This window comes from Saccostrea echinata, unplaced genomic scaffold (genome assembly GCF_033153115.1).
Source record: "Saccostrea echinata isolate AGI-Se365-2 ecotype Australia unplaced genomic scaffold, CSIRO_AGI_Sech_v1 ptg000002l, whole genome shotgun sequence".
NCBI classification, from domain to species: Eukaryota; Metazoa; Mollusca; class Bivalvia; order Ostreida; family Ostreidae; genus Saccostrea; species Saccostrea echinata.
In genome coordinates, this window is record NW_026889751.1 from 15,119,781 (window position 1) to 15,145,704 (window position 25,924).

Consider the following 25,924-nt stretch of genomic DNA (forward strand, 5'->3'; position numbering starts at 1 on the left):
ATGACAACAGAGGAAGCCAACACAAGTAGATTAGTGACCAAGGTAATTGTAAAAAAAAAAAAAAAAAAAGAAATATATTTTAAAGAAATCATATTTCTAATATTTGAAATGGTAAATGTGTTCTTAGTTCATTTGTCCAATTTCTCTAGGTGCGCTGGGTCGTTTTCTGCCAACGCTAGAATCAAAAGTTGGAAGTTTCTCACAAACATCTTAACAACAAATCAAGTCCCTTACATCAGAGATTATGTCTCTATTGTCTGTGTCAGAGCAAACAAGTACCTTCCCCTCACTTGCTACAGGTAGTACATGAATAAATACTAGCATCTGAATTTATACTGTCTACAGTTAAATAAGTATTTCAAAATACTTTCCATATTATGTTTGATAATTATTAGTGTAACATATGTCTTTTAGAAAGCATTATACTTATACACTAGACAAAATTGCTAACGCACCACTTGTTATTCTTATTTGTAAATTTAACATTTGCCTGATCGGTACTAATATATATAATATGCTATTTTTTCCAAAACAGTGAGATTGACAAATGTCTTGGTATCATGACAAGACCCTTAAATGACATTCTTGCACGAAAACCAATTTCCCGATCTGCATTGCGCACCGTTTTTGCCCAGATATGAAGTTGGTGATCACCAAAGGTGGTCCGTGAGGTTGCCACGGAAGCAGTCTCCCAGTTAAAAATCAAATAACATACAGTTATTAACTACCATATCGCCTAGTAGTCACCCAGTGCCTTGGTGTCCATACCAAATCCACCCAACTTCCGGTTGCCCCAATTTTGTGAAACAATCTTGAAATTATCGTGTGCTGCTTACTTTATGCCGTGGCTATCTATAGTAAACATTTTTATGTTTGTTAATCTTTTTGCAACAATTTTTCATTAGAAGAATTAATAATCTTTTAATTGTTTTTATTTTTTTTTTTTCAAATTTCTCCAAAGGAACCCCCTGCAGACACCAAACTGCCTGCTTTAACACGCTCTTCTAGGTCAAACGCCGCATACGGTGTTACTTTTTTTCTGAGTTTTTAATTAGTACAAACATAAAGAACACAAACACAAAGAAAAAATAGAAATTTATTCTTCCAAAAAAGTATGGACACGATTTTAATTTTTTCTATGAAATGGTTACGTTTCAGTAAACATTGTAGTTATTTATCAGTTAGGACATTTAAATGCCTCATTTTTTATTTAAGTAACACAATTATATATCAAATACATCATAAACAAGTTTTGAAAAGTAAAATATTAATTTTCTTCAGTGCACCACTTAGCAATTTTGTCTAGTGTATAAGTTATAATTGGTAGCCACTTCTCTCTTGACATTAAGTAACAATATTAACATTTTGTTATTAATTTTGTAAATTACAGGTCAAGATGATGAAGAGGCTTTGGCGGCCAAGATGCTCTATCTCTCTCTCAAAAGATCAACACTTTAAAGCAACGACTTGAAGATGAAAACCTAGGAAAACCCACTGCTGTGTGGTAAGAACCAAGTGATAATCTTAAAGACTTTCCTAGGCTCAATGAAGAAAATCTACGAAACATCACATGTGGCGTATAACAAATCAGAATGAGCTCAAACTATATCCATGAAAATATGGAAGGGAACCGTCAGTTTTTCGTCCATCGAGAGGATGAATCCCTAATTCGAGTTAAAATACAGAGTCGTCATGTAGCTTCCAATGTTTACATTTTGTGGATTGAGTACAATCCAAGTGACTGCTTGGTATTGCAAGTTCAAATCGGGAGCGAGGGTAGTCGGTGTCTGTGCACATATAGTTTCCATCCTGTGGTATTTCGGATATGCACGACATAACACAGACATTTAAATATGGTGTGCAAAACTGGGAAGCTTACTTGGAAGATGCCAGCAATATGCCACAGATTGGTAATGACAGTAAAAGTGATGAAAGTGTGGTTGAGGAATGATTAATTTATTATTTACATGTATACATGTACTGTACTTCTTGAACATGTAATACTACTAGAAATCACTTTTAATTCAAGAGAACTTGACTTTTGCGTAATTAAACAGGACTGACTTCTCCTGAAAATGCCATTTCCACATACATTTGCATTATTAAACTTTCAGATTATATACCTCAAAAACAGACTTTGTTGAATTTTTTTTTGATTTTTTACAAAAATAAGTTGTTAAGAAAATTACGTGTTTCACAATACATGTATATATTTGCTATCATATTTATATACAAGACTTAGTATCAATGCATGTGTATCTTTCTTATCAGAAATGAAGGTTTCTCTCACGTTCATCTTTACAACAATATTATGCAAAATGAAATCGTTCATTAAAAATTCACATATTGTCAATTGAATAGTACATAAGTAAAGAGATTTTCCTTGTTAAGATTTTTTTCATGGACGTATTGGAAAAAAAATAGAGTGTATATATATACATATACTACAAAAGTAAACTGATTGTTGAGACTGTTTTTATACATCATTGTCATGCTTTTATTTAATTCAGTAACAGTTGTTTTGTGCTTACTTGCAATAATATGTTATGCTTGAATTTAATTTTAACAAGTTACATGTTCAAAATATGTCCAATTAAATAATAGCTGATTTTATGCAATATATTTAATTGGATGCAATTAATAAATTAAAATAAGATTTCATCAATATTTATTGCATAAAAAATGTTCTTTTTTGCCAAAACTGCATTCAAGCCTACAGACGTTTGACCCACTGTATACTTAAAATGTATATTAATTATTAGCGTCACTGCATCATATCCACAATTTGAAAACAATATCTGCCGTTTTTAGATAACATTTTCATGAACTAATCATCATGTTAATAAAATAAATGTCAGTTCCTCAAAATATAATTTCAATTCATGTTTATACAATCTTGTTGTTATTTTTATAGTCCCATGAAGTTACCTGACGTTATGTTACAAACTGACGTTCGTCTTGCAATTTTCTTTCAAAACAATGCCATACTGCAAAATCTCTTTTAGAAAAAGTATAAAAGATATCCAAATAAGGAAAACAGTTTTGAAAAGCTCAAAGTCTACTCTATTTGTGGCTAAAAGAACATTAATTTTTGAGTTGAGGCTGTTTTTGACCCTTCCTGGGCTTAGCTCTTTACAAACAACAGCATAATTCAAAAATAAGTTGTAAAGTAAAACTTATCTAGCCCGGATGTTGTGTATTCCGAAATCTTGCCTAATATGATGTAAACTTGGTTTTTTTTAGTAGATTCATTTGTTTAAAATATTGTCTAATTAATCTGGAGTGTCTGGCCAATTTCTTTGGAACCAGTGGTATCTGGATTAGACAAGTTTTACTGTACATGTATGTCATCAAACAGAAATTACAGAATATCTATACAAATCACTTTCTACAAGTTACAATGGAAAAGAAACTGATGATTCAGTTATATTTTCTCCTCAAAATCCATACTTGGCTTGAGTCTGTCTTCTTGTCAGTCTGTTTTGTGACCATTCATTCTTCAATTCTATCTCGCGCTCCTTGGCCTGAAAATATATATACAAGAGCTTTTATAAAATCTTAGTATTGTTAATACTTTCATTGATTTAATTTCCATTTCCAAAGCAAAAACATAATTTTTTGTCACCTAAAACACCTTATTTCAACTAAAATTCTTGTCATAAATATTCTGACTACATGGTCACTAACAGCATTATTGTCAAGATTTGATGATAAGTTTATTAATATATGTCACTTAATGACAGTGTTAGCCTATAAAACTGAGTTATGTATGGGTTCAAATTTGAGTAGGATCCATCAATGACCAATATTGATTTTCATTCATTTGTCAACTTGATATATTCCAGTGAACTTGAAGTTAAAGACAGTACATGGTGACTGAGTCAGCTACATTCGTCATATACTTGGATATTTTCCTGACTATACACACGTATGACCAACTGACAAATAACTGTAAGACAAATGGGATGATTTTGGCTTCTCCATCTTCAAACTTTCCTTATTTATGCAATAATATTCCACTATCACTTGCACATGGTGTTTATGTCTCCAAACTGATTCGGTATGCAAAAGCATGTTCTGAGTATGATCAAATTTTAAGCTAAGGCAGGCTCTAACAAATAAATTCATGTTACAAGGGGTATTTTTGGACTATATCATTGAACTTACATGTAGCATTTTCAGATTCTTGGATCAATTTAATGACCTTGTTTGCTAATACAACCTATCGCTGGGTCGTGTGTTTCTAACCAATTGTTAGGCCATTGCTTTTGTATCAATTTGACTATATATGATTTTGTTTCACTATCAATATAGAGGGCATACGGCAGATATATAACTGGTTGACAGGGGGGATGCTTGTGTTTTCAGGAGTCTTGTCTTTTTTGCCATTTTTTTTTATTACTGGATTTGGGAATATTATCTTCATCTATTTCATTTTAAACAAATACATCTATCTGATAATCATCAGATCTATTGATACTGCCTTAATTTACCTGATGTGCTAAGTAAGTGATCTGGTGTTTTCGTTTTTGATTAGATGTTGGCCCTTCACCCTTCTTGTGAGACAAATGAGTTGGTTGTTCCTCTGTCAAGGACTTGGTGACATCTACAGTGCTGATAAAATCACCAGCGTTGACATCCACAATATTTATGGCTTCTTTCCCCCTCTGTTTTTTACCTTGCATTCTTAGGAACTGAAATGCACAAATCAAATAGACAAACCAGTATATATTAATTAATTCTAATGAAAAATTACTATACTAAGGTTTATAAGATAAATATACTTGAATGCAGAGTACCATCTATATATTTGTTGACCTTTCAAAATAATCAAAGATGTGTGACAACTTTTCTTGGTAATCAAATTAAAGGACAAAACTTTCCTCAATAAGAGGGCACTAGGCAATCAACAGATTGGTCATTTAAAACACCCTATTCGACTTGACTGAACCATGCAGAGCTGTAACAAACTTAAATTCCTATCAAAGCAGATTTAAAAACCAAAAGTCTCTGATGAGACTGTAGCTCTACTGGTTTTTACTTAACAAAAGTAGAGAAAGATAGCACTTGGACTAAAACTATGGCAACAGCAATGAATACAATAACAATCCTTGGTGTAGTCTTTTGTGAGTCAAGTTAAATTGCAATTGAACAAAAACTGTTGTAGAAGTAACATTTTAAAAGAATTTACCAGAAATTACTATTTTTAGCAACCATGGCAACACTTCATCAAAATCTAAAACTGTAAACAGAGTTATATATCTCAGTGCAAGGTTCTAATGAAATCAAAATTGTAGGAGGAGTAGCGTTTTGAAAGTATTTCACAGAAATCTCTATTTTTAGTTACCATGGGAACACTGTTCATCGAAATATAAAAATCATACAAAGAATTATGTATCTTAGTGTACTCTACTTGTATGCCAAGTTATACTGAAATAGGAGCAAAACTGTGGGAGGAGTAGTATTTTGAATAATTGTTTACAGACATTGGAAACAGATGAACAGACAAACAGCTAGACAGATGGATGAAGGACACCGCACTACTGCATAAGCTCTTCTGGTCTCTGACCAATAGAGTTAAAAATTGCAGAGAAATAATTTTTTAAAGAGTATGCAATAAATTTTGGGTACAAGTATGAACTATAATATTTCAAATCCCTCACCTCATCACTCTGAAGCAACTGTTGGAACTCCTCCTCCCCATTCAGAACTGTTGGACCTTTCTGTCTCTGTACAAAGAAAAAAAATAATCAAAATATATATTGACATGAATACTCTGCAAAGGGTAATTTGTTACTGCAAATGAAAATAAACCTTGCAAAAATAACTTTATTATGAGCTAATTAATTAAAAATTATGAAAGAAAAAAAAATTCTTTTTTTTCATGTACAGGACTGACACTTTTTGTAAAGTTCTTGTCTATTGTTATCTAATGTACATCTGATAAAGTCTCAAAGTTTCAAAGACTTGTTTCACATTCTCTCATTTATATCAAATTATCATTTTGTCATCTTCTCACTTTTATCATTTTTTACATAAAATTTTGACACTTTTCAGGAGAAACAAAAGATTGTTTTTATCCAAGCATTTTTTTTATGACACATCAATTCAACTTACATAAATGGATGACATACATGTTAGCAATGTTTCTGATGTAACAGTAAGCAATAAGATGCTTCTGCATCTAATGAAGAGTACATTTATGGTAAATTCTTGCTACATAAGACTTTTTGTTATTTCAGACTTCACATTTCTTGTAATTATAAACACATACTGATTAAATCAATTTGTCTAGATTGTTTAATTATGTTTTAATTTGTTTAATGTTTTGTACCCTTACCTACTTCATCACCATAACTAATTCATACAAAGACACTTAAAATATCATGTGGAATGAAGTGTTTACAAATATTTATTTTAAATAGAAGTCTATGATGAGACTGTAGCTCTACTGGTTTTTACTTAATCAACAAAGGTAGAGAAAGGTAGCACTTAAACTTGAACCCATGGCAACAGCAATATGTAAAATAATGATACTTGATCTAGTCTCTTTCAGATTCAGGTTTAATTGCAATAGGGAAAAAAATGGAGGAGGAGAATTTCCAAAAAAAATTCTATTTTTAGTAACCATGGCAACACCGCTCATCGAAATTAAAAATGACAAGAGACCCAAGGGCCTTGACAGTCACCTGAGTATAATACAACAATTTAAAAGATCCATAGAGTGTAAAATAAACTGATAAATGAAGCTTTGTTGCCCAAAAGCAAGAGAAATAGATGATCAGGATCAATGAAATAATTAGTCTAGTATTCAGTAACAACTCATAAATTAAGTTGTTATCTGTCCTCCACTTATCACTATCACCATGCAGACTATTAACAAACTATAAGTGCTTCTGTATTTTTTACCCCATATTATCACCTCTCACATTAACCTCTCTTGGTTTTTGAAGAACATTTAATAAGATAAGCTACTTTTGTCTCATTTTTATTTATCTACTATTTACAGGTCTACCTGATCATTAAAACTAAGAAAGTACTTTTTGTATCATACAATAAAAATTCTTGCATAATTCTCTTATTCTATTAACCATACAAAAACCTGGTTCCCAAAACTCCTCTTAAATTTTACACAGTAGCCAAATCATCTTTTGAAAGATAATTGGTGGTGTCCTGTAGATGTGCATTAAGGTTTCAGACTTTAAATTTTCACCCTGGGGGGCAAATGGGGGTCGAAAATGATGGGGTTTTTTTTTTTACCATGACCTGGCTCCCAACCCCCCTCTTACATTTTATGCAGTAGCCTAATCATCTTTTGTAAGATGATTGGTGGTCTCTTATAGATGTGCAATAAGGTTTCAGAATTTTCATTTTTACAAAAACACCCTGGCTCCCAAAACTCTTCTTACTTTTTATGCAGTGGCTTATCATCTTTTGGCGGATGATTGGTGGTGTCCTGTAGATGTGCAATAAGATTTAAGATTTCAGAATTTTCATTTTTCATCCTGGGGGTCAAATGGGGGTCAAAAAATGACATTTTTTATTCAAAAAGACATTGGTTTCCAGAACTCCTTATATTTTATGCAGTAGCCTAATCATCTATTTGAAGACGACTGATGGTGTCCTGTAGATGTGCAATAAGATTTCAGAATTTTCACCCTGGGGATTAAATGGGGGTCAAAAATTATGTTTTATATACAAAACCAGAAATCTCTGATGAGACTGTAGCTCTACTGGTCTGTATGTATAACAAAGGAAAGACCCTGGTACCCAGAAATCCTCTTACATTTCATGCAGTAGCCTAATCGATTTTTGGAAAAAGATTGATGGTGTCTTGTAGATGTGCAATAAGGTTTGGGAATTTTCATTTCACTGGGGGGGGGGGGGGCAAATGGGGTCGAAAATGAAAAAATCTTAATTATCTTCCATTGAAAGAGGGCATGACCATTTAGTTGAAAGGGGTTTGGGTTGGGACATGATTTGAACACACTTGAATCAACACTACCTGAGGATGTTTCAATATTTCTATGACTAATCATGGCTTGTGTAAATTTTTAAAGATTTTTTCCTATACATTTATCTTCTATTCTATTGTAAAACTTTGAACACCCATTGTGGCACCTCCCTTGAACAAACCTGAATCTATACTACTTGAGAAATGAATGCTTTCATGACTTATGATTATGACAAATCATGGCTTTGGTGTTCTTCTTCAGGAGATTTTTAAAGTTTTTTCCCTATATATTCCTTTGTAAAACCTTGATCCCCCATTGTGACACCTCCCTACTACTGGGGGGGGGGGGGGGGGGTCATGATTTTAACAAACTTGAATCAACACAAGTTGAAAATGCTTCCATATAAATTTGACCAATCGTGGCTGTGCTGTTCTTGAAAAGATTTTTGAAGATTTTTCCTATATATTCCTATGTAAAACTTTGATGACCCACTGTGGCCCCTCCCTATCCCATGGTCAAGATTTGAACAAATTTGAATCTAGAGTACATGAGGATGGTTTCACATTAAGTTTCAACTTTTTTGGCTGAGTGGTTCTTTAAAAAGGGATTTTTAAAAGATGTCATGAATTTTTTACTTATTTGTAATTATCTCCCTTTGGAAGAGGGTGTAGCCCTTCATTTGAACAAACTTGAATCCCCAAGGATACTTTTTGGCAAGTTTGGTTGAAATTGGCCCTGTGGTTCTTGAGAAGAAGTCAAAAATGTGAAAAGTTTACAGACAGACAGACACCAGACAAAATGTGATCAGAAAAGCTCAATTGAGCCTTTGACTCAAATGAACTAATCAAAGTACTGAAAGTACTGAAAGCCGGGCTTTAGTATTGTCTAATCCTAAATTAGTACATATTTGAAAATCTTTCTTTCTGACCATTGATATTTAACAGGTAGAGTTTGTATGATTATGATTAACAACAACCCATCTACCAATAATTAAAATTTACGGTCCAGAACCCAACGTTAAGACCCCAGGATAGGACTTGGTGATATTTTTAATGAAAATACATTTATACCTTTCTAAACATTAAGCTCACAATGGTTATGCATGGTAACAGTGCACTTTGAGTGGTTTTGCTGATTCATACAGGCACATATATAGTATCGGAGGAACTAGGGGTGTCACCATTTTTCAAACATAAACTTTTACAATGGACAATGTACATTGAAAGGTTGATGACTCTTCGCAATCAAATTTAAATTGGAACTTTCATCTCACTCTTCGTAATATAAACCAGGTATTTATCACGAGCGACGAACAGATTTACTAAAAGCAAAAATGGACAGTCTAATTTTAATTAATTTTATTGTAGGCATATTAAAAGTACGGTAATTTGGTAATGAATTAATGAAATTCGAAATGTGAAAGTAAGTTGTAGCCCACCCCTACTCCTTCTCCAACGGAAAAGGATTTTCGGGTTTGGACAATTCTCCTTTTTTCTGATAATGATACTACATGCCTGTATTAATCAGAAAAGAAATATTCTTTATTTTTGGTCCTCTAGGAAACCAGCTGCACGAAAATTATAATTATCTAATCTTTATGACATGAATATGAGTCTAGTTCTAGTTCCAGGTTCGGCCATAATGGTCATTGCCTGAGAAAATCATGATGTATTCAGTCTTTATGGCTTATACATAGATGGCTTTTCATTCTGAACAGGAAGTTTTGAAGCAAAGACTAACCAACTTTTTCTGAAAAATTATAATGTGTTGTACTTAGATAAAGACTAATGAACATTTTTATATGTTGTTTTCTTTTAATTATATATTAACATAAACGATTTTTATTTCCCAGCACCCTTGAGAGCTTGCATGTAGTAAGACCTTTTTTTTTTGGAATGCGCGCGCACGCTCAATATACTGTAAAGCGCTTTGGGAGCACATGCGAGATGAATCCAAGGTGAGAAGTCTCGAACAAAATTTTCACATTCAAAACATACCATTGACTTTTCACTAAAAATTTGATCTGAATTTGTAAGCATAAAAATTTTCAACGCTAAATTGATTGTTAAATGGGTATAAATAATTTATATATTATACATAAACATATTCACATGAAATTTCTATCTTAAAGTTTACATTTTTATTTATTTATATTCCATGCTTCACAGAATATAAATCTTTATCCCAGTCATTTAAATTAATACTATTAAATTAAAATATTAACCAAATGGAATCGCATTGTTTATTTCATATTATGAAAGAAAACAAATAGTTTTGAACTTCATTTACATCACCTTTACACAAGATCTTAGTCGCTCGCGTGGCGCAGTGGTAAGAGCGTCTGCTCTAGAGTGGCGAAGTAAGGAGTTAATCCTTACGTCGCGGGTTCGAATCCCACTGTGGGACGTGGAGACCGGTCCTTCCGTTGAGACCGTATAAACCGAGGTCCCGTGTCGCAATAGGTGCTGGCACGAAAAAGATCCCTCACTGCTCAATGGCCGTAAGTGCCGAGTATAGGACAAAATTTGGAGCTCTCCACCGGCAAGTGGTAGTGTCTCCATATGAGTGAAAAAATTCTTGAGAGGGACATTAAACAACATACAAACACAAGATCTTAACCATCATAAGGATTTTTGTTCGAAATTATTTATTAGAAAGGAGAAAGTTATTTTAATTGCATTCAGGGTTATCGAAGTAATACCGTATTTTCAAACCCTTTTCTTAAACGCATTCAAATTTTAACTTTTTTATTTGAGTAGTAATATATTGAAAACATTACAGCATTACCAGTATTACCACTGTAAGATTAATTTTCATGAATATTTAAATACATACATCATTAGGCTAAAAAAAATTTGTTTGTTTCCGGTTATACCCGACTGACCTCCTACACATTTTTTTTTTCAGAAAATTACGAGTATCCATAACTGTCTCTTTGTTTTACGAATTCGTAATGGCGGCGCACTTGTTTGCTGCAAGTAGTCGGTGTTTGCTGTTATTTTATGCCGTTAATATAATCATAAAATCATCATCTTTTTGCAATTATTTTGAAAGGAAAAATTTAATAAATTGTCTCCTGTTAAGCCGTTTTCACAAGATCAACCCTGAAAATATCAGCAGGAATTAACACGGTATCGTACCAAATTACATCTGATAAACATGATAAATGACCACCGATGTTTTTAAAATTCATTATTACATTAAATTTCTTGCCATTCAAGACACCTTAATGCTATACTGATCTTAAAAAAACAATTACAGATATCACGACATTGTCAGTGAGCTTACTGTTTATACATGCATCACGGACGTAAATTCAGACTAACTATGCTATAATATCAGTAAACGAACAAAAAATGTCATACAATTTTTTTTAATTCTACCAATAACATATGGCTAGTGAGGAGAATATATAAGTCATTTGTTTTATTTAATGTCACTAATTTAAACATTTAAGGTCACTAATTTTAACTTTTAAGAAAACAATTAATTTTTTACAAAAAATGTTTGTCTGTCAATTGCCAAACTTTTTTTTAAAAAGAATGTTGAACCATATGGTTTGCTGATTTTTCTTTAGATATATTTGAATTAGAATTTAATTTTTAAAAAAATTATATTCATATTGGTTTAATAATTTATGTAATTCATAGTTAAAGAAATGCACATATTTTTAGAGATATTCCGGCTTAAAGTTTCAAACAAACAGTACTTTTATCGCCGACTAGATACACCAAATACACCATGTACAATTGTCAGGCGACCTAATTCAGGCATAACGCACATTAATTAATTCTTTAAACTCCAATTTACTTATCTATTTCTTTGCTGAAAGACAAAACAGAGAATACAAGAAAACATTGATGTAACCATCAATTGTCGCCCGGGAAATAAATAAAGTAAGCAATGGAAATGAGTCTTGATCATCAAACCGCTTCGATATGTGTGAAAAAGGCATGCGTCTAAATGATTGGGACGATAGTCGAGAATATTTTGAAAACTTATAGTCGGATGAAAATCGAACAAAAACGATGCCCTTTTAAACTCTATCAATTCCTCAAGTAAATGTTGGCTGCATAAAATATAATTTAAAACCAGACACATGCATCACCTATTTTTTCAAAAATGTCTTTCACTTAAAGAATATAAAACACAAACTGTGTAAAGTACTTTTTTACGTTTTTATGCGATAAGTAAAATTCGATGTTCTAAAAAAAGGGACCTGTCGTATTTTCGATAGTAAATGATAAGCAACTTTATATATTAAATATGAAAAACATATATATTTTTACAGATTCACTTTATAGAAGTAAATATATTGTGTATCTCCAGAGACATATATGGTTTTTATATGTCTCTGGTATCTTGTAATTTATAAAGGGAAAGAACATTCTGATTAACAATCTTTTTAATGTTTAGAAAACCTTTAATTCTGAATAACTTCTCCCACCTCAATCCCCATATACCAACACTTAAACTTATATGTATAGAGCAGCCCGGTCCTCCGGGCTGCAATAACCACTCACATAACATCGACGAAAACGATATGAAATATAGGCAACCTGTGGAAAAGCCCGCGCTTATTGAAAATAGTTCGCTTACAATATGCATTCAGTAGCGTATGTGCACAAATTGTTATATCACGATTAACCTAATAAAGTAAATATTTAATTTCTCTTTCAATTTAATTCTCAAACAAAAATATTGATCAATTAACAATTCCGTAGATTGAGATGTAAAAAATATTTGTTTAAGTATCGTCTTTCAATGTGACTATTTTGTTTATCGGAAGCGTCTGCTTTGACGCTGTTAGGCTTTTTGTTTACTTTTCTGAACATGTGCTATTTATAGTAAGGCAGTCGATCACGATGCCTACAGCCAGGACTTTGCTTTCAGCAAAGCCCGGCTAAAAATGTCAAAGGTTTTTGACGATAAAGACACGAAAGACAATGGCAGACAACTGACAAATCTTAATCAGAAAAGCTCACTTGAGCCTTTGGCTCAGGTGACCTAAAAAGTGAGGATTGTTTGGTCTTAAGCATTTTGTCCTTTTGGTTGTAAATGTTTATCCTCTTAAAGTATCACCAAGCCATTGATGGCTGTGGAGGCATTACATGGAATGAATTGCAAAGTTTAATAGTGATATATAACACTAGAACTTTTACGCTGTAAAGTATTGTTGAGTAGAATTACAGATTTAAACAAACTCTCCAATAGTTTTGATATTAAAGAAAAAAATACTTAAAAATATAATTTAGGCCATTCCAAGTTTTTTCTCTGTTTAGTGTCCACCCATCTTTCAAAAACCTACCTACCTATTTGCAAAAAACACATAAACCAAAAAATAAAACAAAGAATTTATAATCATATAAAAGGGGTCAATCAAAGGCTTTGATTTCATTAATCTATTTTTCTAATAGAAAGATCTATTCTTAAGCAAAATCAGGATATCAAATGCTTAAAGTTAACCTAACATGACATATTATAGACAAATATTTAGAGAATTTGACAGAATTCAAAGATTTTGACCAGAATAATCAATTTCAGGACTCCTGATTTTGTTTGTTTTTTCTGATATTGGGTGTCAAAAACCTAGGCGCACGTGGACGCTAAACATAGAAAAAACTTGGAATGGCCTTACGAAGTAATCTGATTAACCACTTATGAAAATTGTAATTGGTTACGATCTTTCTGAACAATTAGTTGGTTAACTGGTTAACCATTTCCATCCCTAATATCTGTGTGTGACACATAAAAATAAAGCATTTCAACCTTACTACTTATTCAAGCTTTACAGATACTGTGTGCCAAGTTTGATTGATATTGAGCCAGTGGTTCTAGGAAAGAAGATAAAATTGAGAAAAAGTTTACAACAACAAAAACTATGCCAACGACAACAACTACAATGACAGACAATGGACAAATTTTGATTGAAAAGCTCACTTGGGCCTTCACCTCAGGTGAGTTAAAAAGTAAAAAGTTTTATGTATGATGCACACAAAAGACAAAAATAGATAGCAATAGATCACCCAACTGATTCCGGTAACCTTAAAAAAGAAACTACAGAAACAAAATATCCAGTGAACTGACCTCAGATTCAATAAATCGTTCATCAAACTGTTCTGTAGTAGAAGTGTCCATAGAAATTGGTTCAGAAAAGGAAGAATGGAACACATTTTGGGCAGATTCTTTAAATTGTATGGGGGCATATTGGGGATCAGTACTCCCACTAAACAATGAAGGCTCTCCATTGTTCAGTGTCACATTAACTGTGGGCCTTGAGGCCCCAGAAATAAAGTTTTGACTTTCATTAGCATTAGCTGAAACTGGAGGAGGAAGGGACATTTTCTTCAATGAAAATCCAGATACAAGGGTTTTTCTATTGTCATCCGAACCCAAAGAAAAGAAACTTGATGGTTGATCCTCCCCCTCACTATCACTGTCATGTTGGTCTGGTTTGGGGGGACCAACTGCCTCCTTTGGGGATGAGCTGGACTTTACATGGATAGCTTGTGGAACTTGCTTCTTTGTCAGTGTATGAGGAATTAATGCCCTGTTTTTCTCTTTGATGGTGGCATGAATCGGTGGCGGTAGTACAGCAAATAGTCCACTTTTATTCTGGAAATTGAAATAAATCTGTGCTATATCTTCTTTTTAAGCAGACATTCATACTTTATTTCAATTTTAAATGATATAACATGTTAAAAAAAATTGTATTTTTTTTTTTAGAGTTTTGAAGTATTTTAAGACAAATTGAAGAATTTTTAAAGAATGCTTTAAACTAGAAATATGTCCACAGGACATAAATGCCTCACCCAGGGTTCATTAGTAATGCAACATAAACAAGAAGCCCATGGGCCACATCACTCACTTGAGAACTATGGCTAAGAAAAAAGCAGAAATTAGTTCAGTATTAAAAAGTATAAATGCATAAGTGGCCCTGACCTACCCCTAAAAAAAGGGCGGTATGATTTGAACAAACTTGAATCTACACTTAGGATGCTTACACATTTCTTTGCCGAACTGTAGCTTTTTTCCTGTAAGTTTGAACTTTCATTGTTGTCCAACCCTATCCCTGGGGGTCAGGGTCATGAATTGAACAAATCTGAATCTACACTAAATGAGGATGCTTCTATATAACTAATTACGGCTTTGCTGTTCTTGAGAAGAAGATTTTTTTAAAAAAAATTCCTATGTATTCCTATGTATAACTTTGCTCATCCATTGTGGCCCCACCCTACCCCCCAGGGGGTCATGGTTTGAACAAACTGGAATCTACATTACCTGAGGATGCTTTCAAATAGATAATGACCAATCATAGCTTTGCTTTGATTTGCATGAGAAGAGGATTTTTCCTATATACTCCTATGTAAAGCTTGCTTGTCCATTGTGGCCCCACTCTACCCCCAGGGGTAATGATTTGAACAAACTTGAATTTACACTACCTGAGGATGCTTTCATGAAAATATGACCAATCATAGCTTTGTTGTTCTTGAGAACAAGATTCTTAAAAGATTTTTCCTATATAGTCCTATGTAAAACTTTGATCGTCCATTGTGGTCCCACCCTACCCCCGGGAGTCAAGATTTGAACAAACTGGAATCTACACTACCTGAGGATGCTACCATATGAATATGACTAATCATAGCTATGTTGTTCCTGAGAATAAGATTTTGAAAGATTTTTCCTATATATTCCTATGTATAACTTTTAAGTCATCATTTCCTAAGTTCTATGGTTGATAAAATGACCTTGTCAGCAAATACAATCTATCATTTATTCAAATGCTGACTGATATTTTTTAATACTAATTGTTAGGCTATTACCCACTGAATTGTCCAACAGGTTTTTCCTTTATTTCCTGATCATGACAAGGAACACATGGCAGGTGTGACCAGTAGGCAGGGGATGCTCACTCCTCCATGGCACCTGATCCCACCTCTGATGTTTAAGAGGTCCATGTTTGCTCTGTTCCTGATTTGTATTGTTTGAATATCCTTTTGAGATTGAATACTGTTCGTTATCTCTATATATTTCATCATAAAGGTTATAAGTTACTAAAAGGGAAAATTATTCTTAAGATTAGGCAATCTTTAAAAAATTGTTTGGTTGCCCTCTCCTGACTGACTGGCTAAAAATGGCCCGACTCAAAACTATTTTAACCTCCAGGAAGCAATTATTTTTTTTTACGCATTCCGGAAAATAGATTTTGAAAATTCAGCATTGATTTTGAAATTTTCTTTGAAAAAAAAATTTCTCACCTACCTACCGACTCAGTTTTTCTCATACTGAGTCAGGAGAGGGCAAGCAAACATTATTTTAAAGTTGGCCTTATCTTTTTCGAATCTTACCTTACAACTGTTGCTGGTTTTTGAACGTTTCTTGCAGGGACCTTCATCATCATCAGGATCCTGAAACATTGAAGACAGTATGTTTTACAAGTAATGACAGTAGAGGTATGTTTTACAATAAAATGCTTTCTTAATTTGTTTATGCAGAAAAATATATAACCCATGTCATTGGGTTATGTAATTTTTTTCCTGCAATGGTTGCAACTGTTAACTGTTGCATCATTTTCAGGGTTGTCCCCAAGACCTGGAGAACTTTCCCCCCTATAATGACATAATCCCCCCAGTTATTCTGGTCCTCCTCAACCCCCCCCCCTTCCTGTTAGGGGAGAAACTGGAGACCCCTTCTACTGTTTTAATGTCCCCTGCTATTTTATTTCTTAGGTATAACCCTGATTGTTGTGTAAGATTTCATACAGGTTGTACAATTCTTAGTTTAGGGACGTTGATGAATTGATAAAAGAAGTGGTTTTCAAAAGAAATAAAGTAGAAAACCTTAGCAATGAAAGCTTGTTATCGCTACTCCTCCCAAACTGTATATCATAGAGATACCAAACTTTCAATAATGTCTTCGATTCATTTAAAAGGATTCATCAACCCCTTATTATGTTCCCCAAACTAAGTTTAGGCCAAAAAAAATAATAGTTTTGTTTCCTGCTACCCAACCTACCCTTTTTTTTTTGCACCCAACCCTAAAGTTTTTTTTAAGTTTTGGAAGGAAAAAAATCAGGAATTTCCGGTATTTCATCGTTCTGTCACCGTAATCGGTTTCCGTGTTAGCACAAAACAAGCATTTCATGAAATTCTTGTTTTAAATATGGACTTTCATGAAATACCACTTGAGTTGTGCATAAAAAGACATGAAATTCAATTTTAAAAGACAATATTGACCTGTGACATGTTTAATTTTATCTTGTATTAGTTCATATCCAAAAATGCTGTCGGAAAAAAAATAACAACGAAGTTGGGGAGACATATTGCTATTGTTCGACCAATAATGCTGTCCTCACAATTTCTTGAAGATGTCTTGGTCAATCTTTATGAAACTCCACTGTCATAATGATCACCAACTGAAAATGTGCAATCTTTAATCAAAATTTTCAAAATGGCCACTGTTGCCAAGGAAACTGACAAAAGGTGGTAACTTTTTAATTTCATCTTTCTTAGTTGCTTTTACTCCAATCCTTTTGAAACTTTAAAGTGTTCCTTGATTCCTGTCAAAAAAACTTTGGGCAAAAAATTGGAAAAGGATGGACGGAAAACACAATTACCGTATATACTCGCCTATAAGTCGGATTTTTGGGAGTTAACATTTGGTCCAAAACTCTATGTCCGACTTATAGGCGAGTCATCAAATGCTTGGTATTTTTCTGGATGACAAAATGTAGTATTTTTTACATAACATCGACGATTATCGTTAAGAAATGTCTAGACATATTATATTATTTATGTATTCTAAGATTATATATAAAATACAAGTATTTACATGTTTTAATGATTTTATTTTGATCTCAAGTGTATATTATTTATTTGATTAATTATTATCAAAAATATTCCTTTCATAAATTTGTGACTTACTGTAGATCTATCGTTTATCGGTAAAATTGAATTGCGAACCCGATATAATACGTTCAGCATTAATGTATAATCATATGTACTGTCTGCAATGTTTTGGACAATAGATATAATATTCTTAAAAAATAATTCAGAATATTAGAATATTATTCTGAAATCTATTAAAACTCAATTGTTTATGAAAATGCTTCCCAAGTGTGGTACACAATTTTCTCGGGGCGCGAGCCACTTAATAAACACGGTGTCAGGTAAGGGATACAGGTAATTAAGAGACAATAATTGCCAATAATAGATCAAACATAGAGTTATTAAAAACTATAGATATGGCTTGGACATTAAGCACCTCCTAATTAAATATCATTAAAATGTTGCTAGACTCGTTACATAGTTCATCACCATGCCAAAGAGACCGAGATCCGCCTATGATCGAGATCGGTGTATAAAATATAGAAGACAAGGGATTTAACGCTTAAACAAAACAATATAAAAAGAAAACTAAAATGGTAGTGGTTTAATTTGTTGAAAAATAAAAATATTAATTACTGGTGTCATATCCTAACACATTATTTGAACACAGGTAAATACATCAGAGTATTGATATGAAATTTATAAGAGAAGAAAAAAAAGAGATAAAATATCGGCGTAATTTCTCAAAATATTATTTGAAACACATGTTAAAACATTAGAGCATTGATTTGAAATTGTCCACCGATTCTGGCAAAAAGTTGTACCGACTTATAGGCGGGTCAATGGCAAATCCCTCCAAAATAACCTCGAAAATCACAACCGACTTATAGGCGGACCGACTTATAGGCGAGTATATACGGTAATTTATGACAAGAGGTCCATGGGCCACATCGCTCACCTTGAGCACATTGGTTAGGAAGAAGCAGAAATCAGTTCTTTATTAAATGGGAGGGGGATGGGACTTTAATTTACATTACCTCAGGATGCTTCCATATCAATATTACTAATAATTGCCAGTGACGTAGCATCGTTTTTGAAAGTGGGGGGGGCCAACCCGAGGAAAAAATTTTCAACTTACCTGAAAAAAACTTGACAAGCAAAAAAAAAAAAAAAGAAAATTGTGCAAACTCGAAAATCCTTTTACCCTTATTTGACAATACTGCAACCAAAAGTGGGGGGGGGCAACCGGACTTTCAATGAACATTTCCTATAAAAAACTTATGTCTGGAAAAAAGTGGTGGGGGGGGAGGGGCCAGCCCCCCCCCCCCCCCCCCCCCCCCCCGATACTAGGTGCCTGATTGCCTTGCTGTTCTTAAGGTTCATAAACCCTCTGCTCAATCATATGAAATGTTTCTTTAATTCATAAAGACACTCGATTCTAATCTATCAATGGGCACCTAGGGGAGAAACACTGTGCAAGTAGTACCTTATCCACTTCCCTCTCTAGATAGGAGACAATTTAAGCGCTGTGTGATATACCCTCAGACAGAGCTGTCTTAATAATCATTCCAATTCAATCCAATCATTAACTCAGACATAGTAAAAGGAAAACCTATATATCCCTTGTAAGAACTTGATCATACACGTCATATAGGAAATGTCTTTAAAATCTTCTTCTCAAGAACAACTAAGCCATTATTAGTCATAATTATACAGAAGCAACCTTAGGTATTGTAAAATCAAGTTTGATCAAATCATTACCCCAGGGGTTGGGGCACAACAGAGGGTCAAAGTTTTGCATAAGAACATATAGGAATCATCTTGAAAAAATCTTCTGCTCAAGAACAGCAAAGCCATGATTAGTCATAGTATTATAGAAGCATCCTCAGGTAGTATAGATTCAAATTTGTTCAAATTTAGGGTGGGTGGGGTGGGGCCACAATGAGAGATCAGAGTTTTACACAGGAAAACATAGGGGGAAAAAATCTAAAAAAAAATCTATTTAAGAACAGCAAAGCCATGATTAGTAGTAATGATATAGAAGCATCCTGAGGTAGTGTAATTTTGCCCCCCCTCCCCCCCCCCCCCCCCCCCGTTCAATACTGAACTGAGTTCTGCTTCTTCCTAGCCAATGTGCTCATGTGAGCGATTTTGCCTCCTGTTTATCTAAATAATTTGTCCTTGAAAATGTTAAAAATACAATAAAATTTTTTCATATGAAAATGGATATAGCAAATTCACGGATATAAAGAAGTTTCTTGGGATCCCCTGCAAAATTCTTAACAAATCCTAGGAAAATGTTAAGGTTATAATGAACTCTGATATAACGAATTTACCGATATAGCAAACTGATTTTCTGTCCCATATAGGTTAAAGATAATGCAATTGACATCGTTTATAATGAATTTTCAATATCTTAAACTTCAAAATATTAAACTGACATTATTTTTTATAAGTATTTAGATTTGAAATTCAATTCCTCAGATATATTTAGTACCCTAAGTAAAATTTTGTATTAAATACCTCCCTGATCATATTTGGTATTCATACTTGAAGGAAAAGATGGATATTGCGAATACATTATATATACTTAAACAAATTCTTTATACTGATGTAATGAATTACAGATATAGCGAAGTAAATTCACAAGTCCCTAGGACTTCGCTATAACCGAGTTCTACTGTAAATAATAATCTGTCCTCAACAGGCAATAAAATAAACAATCTGTCCTTGGCTAGTGCTACTTCCACCTCCCCACCCACCCACCCCCCCCCCCCCCCCACCCCCCAATAAGTGTAAGAACAGTTTTGTATGCATGTGCTTTAACATTTTTTAGGAACGTTAAATTTTCACATTCTTACATGGAAAAAATTTAATTATGAAAATTGACTGTATACATAAATGTACCAAACCTTGCAGCTGCAATGTACATTGTCAAACATCTTTTGCATCATGCATCTGCAAGTTCAAGTCAATGTTGACTTTGAAAACTTTGGGAGAAGGACTAAAATAATTTGATGATTTCTTGCCTCCATATGCATATAGGTTGACAACATTACAACATTGATAAAAGTGTCTTTCATAAGGGTCATGACCCTTTTTCTGGTTTATGGTGTTTAATAAATAAATCACAGAAAAGTCTTCTGAAATGTCCTTGCAGTATTTCACTCGCCATATTGTTTACATCTCATGTCTGGCATTTCACATTTTAGTTACATATGTATCATCATCATGGTGGGCGGGCTTAAGTGAGGATCTGCGATCCACCAATTTTTTCAGACCAGAAGCTTCAAATCTGCAGCTAGCACTTCACCCACCAACTCCCCCACCCATCCATTAACTCACCCCTCAATTCACTGATACTGACCCAGCCATGCACTCACTCATCAACTCAACCAACTACTCATTAACCCACCATCCACTGACTACATACCTTCCTACTCATGCAGCCTACTCATGCAGCCATCCACTCAGTTAACCACTCTCTCCCCAAGCATTTGTGACAAACAGTTTTGGTCAAAATAAACTCAAGCTCAAACCCATTCCATTTAAAAGATACAGTCTTGACAAGAAATATCCTCTACATCTGTAAGAACTAACAGATAACACTATCAAAATCAATGCTGTAGATCATTTTAAGGAAAATTATTAATCATACTGGAATGGATGGAATTGTAATCCTGACAGGCTGGCGAGGTTTCTTACGAGGAGGTTTGGGGGCATCAGCAAGCTCTGCTGGCCTTGGTTTCACCTCATCTTCTAGTTCATCAATTTCTGCCAATCCTTTAAAAGCTGGTATGTGCTTTGGTTCGGGCAAAGCTAGAATTAAATAGCAAGAACATTAACATTACAAAGTATTCAAATTGAAAATTTGTTGTACAATAGTATAAGATTCTGCTCCTATTCAGATTTTACAACAGATTATGTTATTAATCAGAAATGTATGTAAAATCATGAATAATGATGATCCCCCTCTGAAGTGGCATCCATTTTGGCAATGTTAAATCCCCCTAGACTGAATTTGCCGCCGTGTCAATACACTGGTTGACCAGTGCAGGAATGCAGAAATGCAGGAAGTTTGGAAAAAAATCAATCAAACCTAGGTTGAAGGCCAAGGTATTTATATATTTTGAGATATCTTGCAAAAAGTGGTGACGTTCCAGTCGTGGGACAGACTATACATAAAAATTTTCCCTCATGCAATATTATAAAAGTCTCAGCACCACCTTTCTTAAATAAAATCATCATCACTCTGTGTCAGCAAAAATGACTAAAAGTGAAAAGTCAAGACCTATTCCAGCTAAAAAAAAAAAAAAAGTAACAACAAAGAAAGGGGAAACAAAAACAAGATCGAAAATAATTTTCAAGGCACGCATTTCTAACCTATGATGTTTTATACAAAATGTACTATGTAGAAATAGTTCACAAGAAAATAATTGTGTCACTTTTTAAGAATCAATGCATTGCTGCAGATGTTTTACAATTTAACAACAAGAGGCCCAAGGGCCTTAACGGTCACCTGAGTACAACACTGTAAAGGATCCACAGAAGTGTAAAATAAAACACAACTAGAAAACTGACCATTAGAAAGAACCCCGCCGAGGGGTAGAAATGCAACAGGCCCATGGGCCACAACACTCACCTGAGAAACTTTGGCCCTGCTGTTCTTCACCAGATTTTTCCTCTTGTAATACGTATTGTAGCCCCACTCTACCCCCGGGGGTCATGAGTCGAACAATTTAGAATCTACACTACCCCAGGATGCTTCCATATAAGTTTCAACTTTTCTGGCCCAGTGGTTCTTGAGGAGAAGATTTTTAAAGATTTGTCCTATATATTTCAATGTAAAACTTTGATTCCCTACTGTTGCCCCACCCTACCCCCAGGGGGTCATGATTTGAACAATATAGAATCTACACTACCCCAGGATGCTTCCAATTAAGTTTTAGCTTTTCTGGCCCAGTGGTTTTTGAAAAGAAGATTTTTCCTATATATTCCAAAGTAAACCTTTGATTCCGTATTGGGGCCCCACCCTCCCCCTTGGGTCATGATTTGAACAATTTAGAATCTACACTACTCAAGGATGCTTCCATATAAGTTTCAGCTTTTCTGGCCCAGTGGTTCTTGAGTAGAAGATTTTTTAATGACCCCACCCTATTTTTGTCTTTTCTTGATTATCTCCCCTTGTAAGGGGGATTAGCCCTTCATTTTATCAACTTAAACTCCTATTTACCCAGGAATGTTTTGTACCAACTTTGGTAAAAATTGGCCAAGTTGTTCTTGAGAAGTTGAAAATGTGAAAAGTTTACAGATGGACGGACGGACAGCTAGACGGATGGACGATGGACAATAGGTGATCAGAAAGCTCACTTGAGCTTTCAGCTCAGGTGAGATAATAAGGGTGCAGCTTACAGAATGAGAATTTTACTTGATTATAAAAATTTAAAAATATATGAAGAAGTTTCAGCAACAGCGACTGTATTTATAAAATTTCAAGATAATTCCTAGATATCCAACAACCTGTAAATAGAATCCTTGTGTTTATATAAGGCAGTAAAAAACATCATATCTATAATAACTCAATTAAATTTATATATAAACAAGAATAAAGCATGTGTTTTATAAAATATCAGCCTTCAGTGAATGCAAATATCACCCAGTCTTGACCTTAATTTCAAAACAAACATCAGTTGCTAATATATGCTTGTGCCCCCTCAATAATAATGTCTGATGACCTCTTTTTTTCTGCTTGTCAAGGAATTTTGGTTGGTACTTAATAGTGCCCCCCCCCCCCAACTGAAAATGTATGGTTGTGTGACTTGTGCCCCCTCAAAGTGAAGTTGCTTCCTATGGGCCTGGCTATAATAAGAATTGAGTATATATGCAAAAAGTGGTGATATCAGCACCGTAGGACAAACTATAACATATAGTGATACAACAATTGGCAGATTATGATTTACAGACTTTTGCAAATTAAGGTTTACGTGTGCATAATATGTGTACATTTTAAAAATTACAGAGTTGAAATTTTGAACCCGTTGGCTTTTCATAGATAACTAGGAAATAAACAGAATATATATTACCCTTCAATTTGTCATGAAAAAGATCATCATCTTCATTTCTCGTTTCATTGTCCGACTCTGAATCAGATATTTCTTCTTTTTTTGTCAATCTTACATCCTCCTGTAGACTTTTTACGTGATGTTCCTCTCCTGTCCCTTCCTCGATATCACTTTCATCACTATCACCATAAGCTACCAGAGACATTATTTCCAAAATCTCGATCAAACGCCGAAACGATCGGTTTTTGCTGAAATGAAGGTTGAATATGGTGAAATGACTGATAAAAAAAACTGCAACGACAGTAAATTTCAATTTATATGGTTACTAATACCTAACAAATATAGACAATTGGAGTTCAATCCTTACCCCTAAGGTTTTATAGCCATTTTATTGTAAAGTTAAAAATAGTAAAGTAAATATCGAAGGAAATCGACCGCCATTGATGGGTTTTATAGTATACCGTACACCACGCCCGATTTTTTTGTTTTTTGTTTTGTTTTGTTTTTGTTTTTTGTTTTTTTGTCTCTTACTAATAAAGTACAGCTATATTATAGATGTTTCATTCATGATACACTTTCTATATTGTTTTTATATGAACATTTCATGTATCCCAATATGGTTTACGTATTATGCCATTATGATTGAGAAAAATAGTTTTGATAAAATATCAACAAAAGTGCATATTATAGGGAAAAAAAATCAAATATGAAATTATATAGAATTATCCAATAATCAATCATTTCTAAATTCTCATTCATTATTTCATCTTCCTAATATGATAATTACACAGGCGTCGGAAGCAAATTGAAAGTGAGGGAGGGGCTAATTGAAAGAGGAAAAAATTCAAACCTGAAAAAAAAACTTGACAAGCAAAAAAAAAAAAAATGGAAGGAAAATTGTCCAATCCCTAAAATCCTATTTCGTGGGGGGGGGGGGGGGGGTCGCTAAACCTACGCCCCGATGTTCAATGCCTATATTATGTCTATCTTTGCAAAAAAAGGTGGGGAGGGGGCTAAGCCCCCCTCGATTTATGAATTATGAAAGAATAAAAATAAATAATTTAAAAGTACAATTAAAATCAGTTATAAATTAATTTAATATCAATTAATTATAACTGATATATCAAAGATAAATTTATATTACAAATGAACAATTTGAAAATTGGGAACTTTTTTTGAGTTTTTATTATTATAATATTTGGAGGAAATGTGATTTAATCTTTGATCATGATGAAGTCAATTAGGCCTTTAGTTATATATTTCCATTTAAGGCAGTTTACGCTTTATAAACCGCGAAGCGGTTTGTGTCTGTTTGTTTGTGTCTGACGTCAGTGGGCGGGGACTATTGAAATTTAACATGGAGGCCTCGTGTATTTTATATCTATATTAGACAACATTTTTTATTTTTATTTACAATTTATTTCACATATAAATTATTATATAAGGAATCACTGTCTAGTTTGTTGGGTATGCCAGGGACATCAATGATAGTTGGAAACGTACGTGGGATAATTTATGCATAACGGGCTTCGGGGCCTGTTGATGCCCTGACATACCCAACAAACTAGACAGTGATTTCTTAAATAGCCAGGAAGGATCAAGTAACTAAATAGAAGTTTTCGAGAATTAGGAAATTTATCCCAGTTTAATCACCTTTATCAAATTCAAATGTCTTTCACGATGTGTTCTTCAATTTGTTTATCCAAGGACCTATATACTAACTAAATTAGTATATAGGTCCCTAGTTAATGACAAGTTGCGCAATAAATAATAAATTTATTCAGGTTGCATGCAGGTAGCAATTGAATTTAATTCATATATATTAATGATGTGAATGTCACAATACAAAGGGAAACACTACAATTTGATAAATGTCTGTTAAAGATGTTTCACAATTTGGTTACTTAAAATTTCTTTTAACTGTAATTTAATTATTTTTTTCAATCCAATCTTCTGCCATTTGCCTTTATTGTATATTATGTGCCCCCCCCCCCCAAAAAAAAAAAAATCAGTAAACCTGATACGATTCAGGCAATCACCTTGTGTATATATACACAATTGTTGACACAATTAACTCCTA

The 25,924-nt window shown here is 33.6% G+C and overlaps 1 protein-coding gene across 1 annotated transcript; it reads right to left on the reverse strand.

Moving 5' to 3' along the window:
- Positions 1-1,084: 1,084 nt before the first annotated feature.
- On the reverse strand, positions 1,085-24,281 carry LOC133173311 (proline-rich protein PRCC-like). Its single transcript, XM_061308303.1, has 8 exons — positions 24,212-24,281; positions 23,866-24,092; positions 21,441-21,601; positions 16,304-16,363; positions 14,043-14,570; positions 5,664-5,729; positions 4,494-4,694; positions 1,085-3,524 (listed from the first exon to the last, which is right to left on the reverse strand). Exons 2-8 carry the CDS (start codon positions 24,047-24,049, stop codon positions 3,438-3,440), a joined length of 1,287 nt encoding a protein of 428 aa, XP_061164287.1. The 5' UTR covers positions 24,050-24,092; positions 24,212-24,281; the 3' UTR covers positions 1,085-3,437.
- Between the last annotated feature and the right edge of the window lie 1,643 nt (positions 24,282-25,924).

Bases quoted from the DNA above. Each gene is read 5' to 3' on its own strand.
- LOC133173311 (XM_061308303.1), bottom strand. From the start codon at position 24,049: ATGTCTCTGGTAGCTTATGGTGATAGTGATGAAAGTGATATCGAGGAA. The intron at 16,364-21,440 runs GTATGATTAATA...TCAATGTTTCAG, and splicing joins TTACAATTCCATCCATTCCA to GATCCTGATGATGATGAAGG. The intron at 4,695-5,663 runs GTGAGGGATTTG...TGTGCATTTCAG, and splicing joins AGTTGCTTCAGAGTGATGAG to TTCCTAAGAATGCAAGGTAA.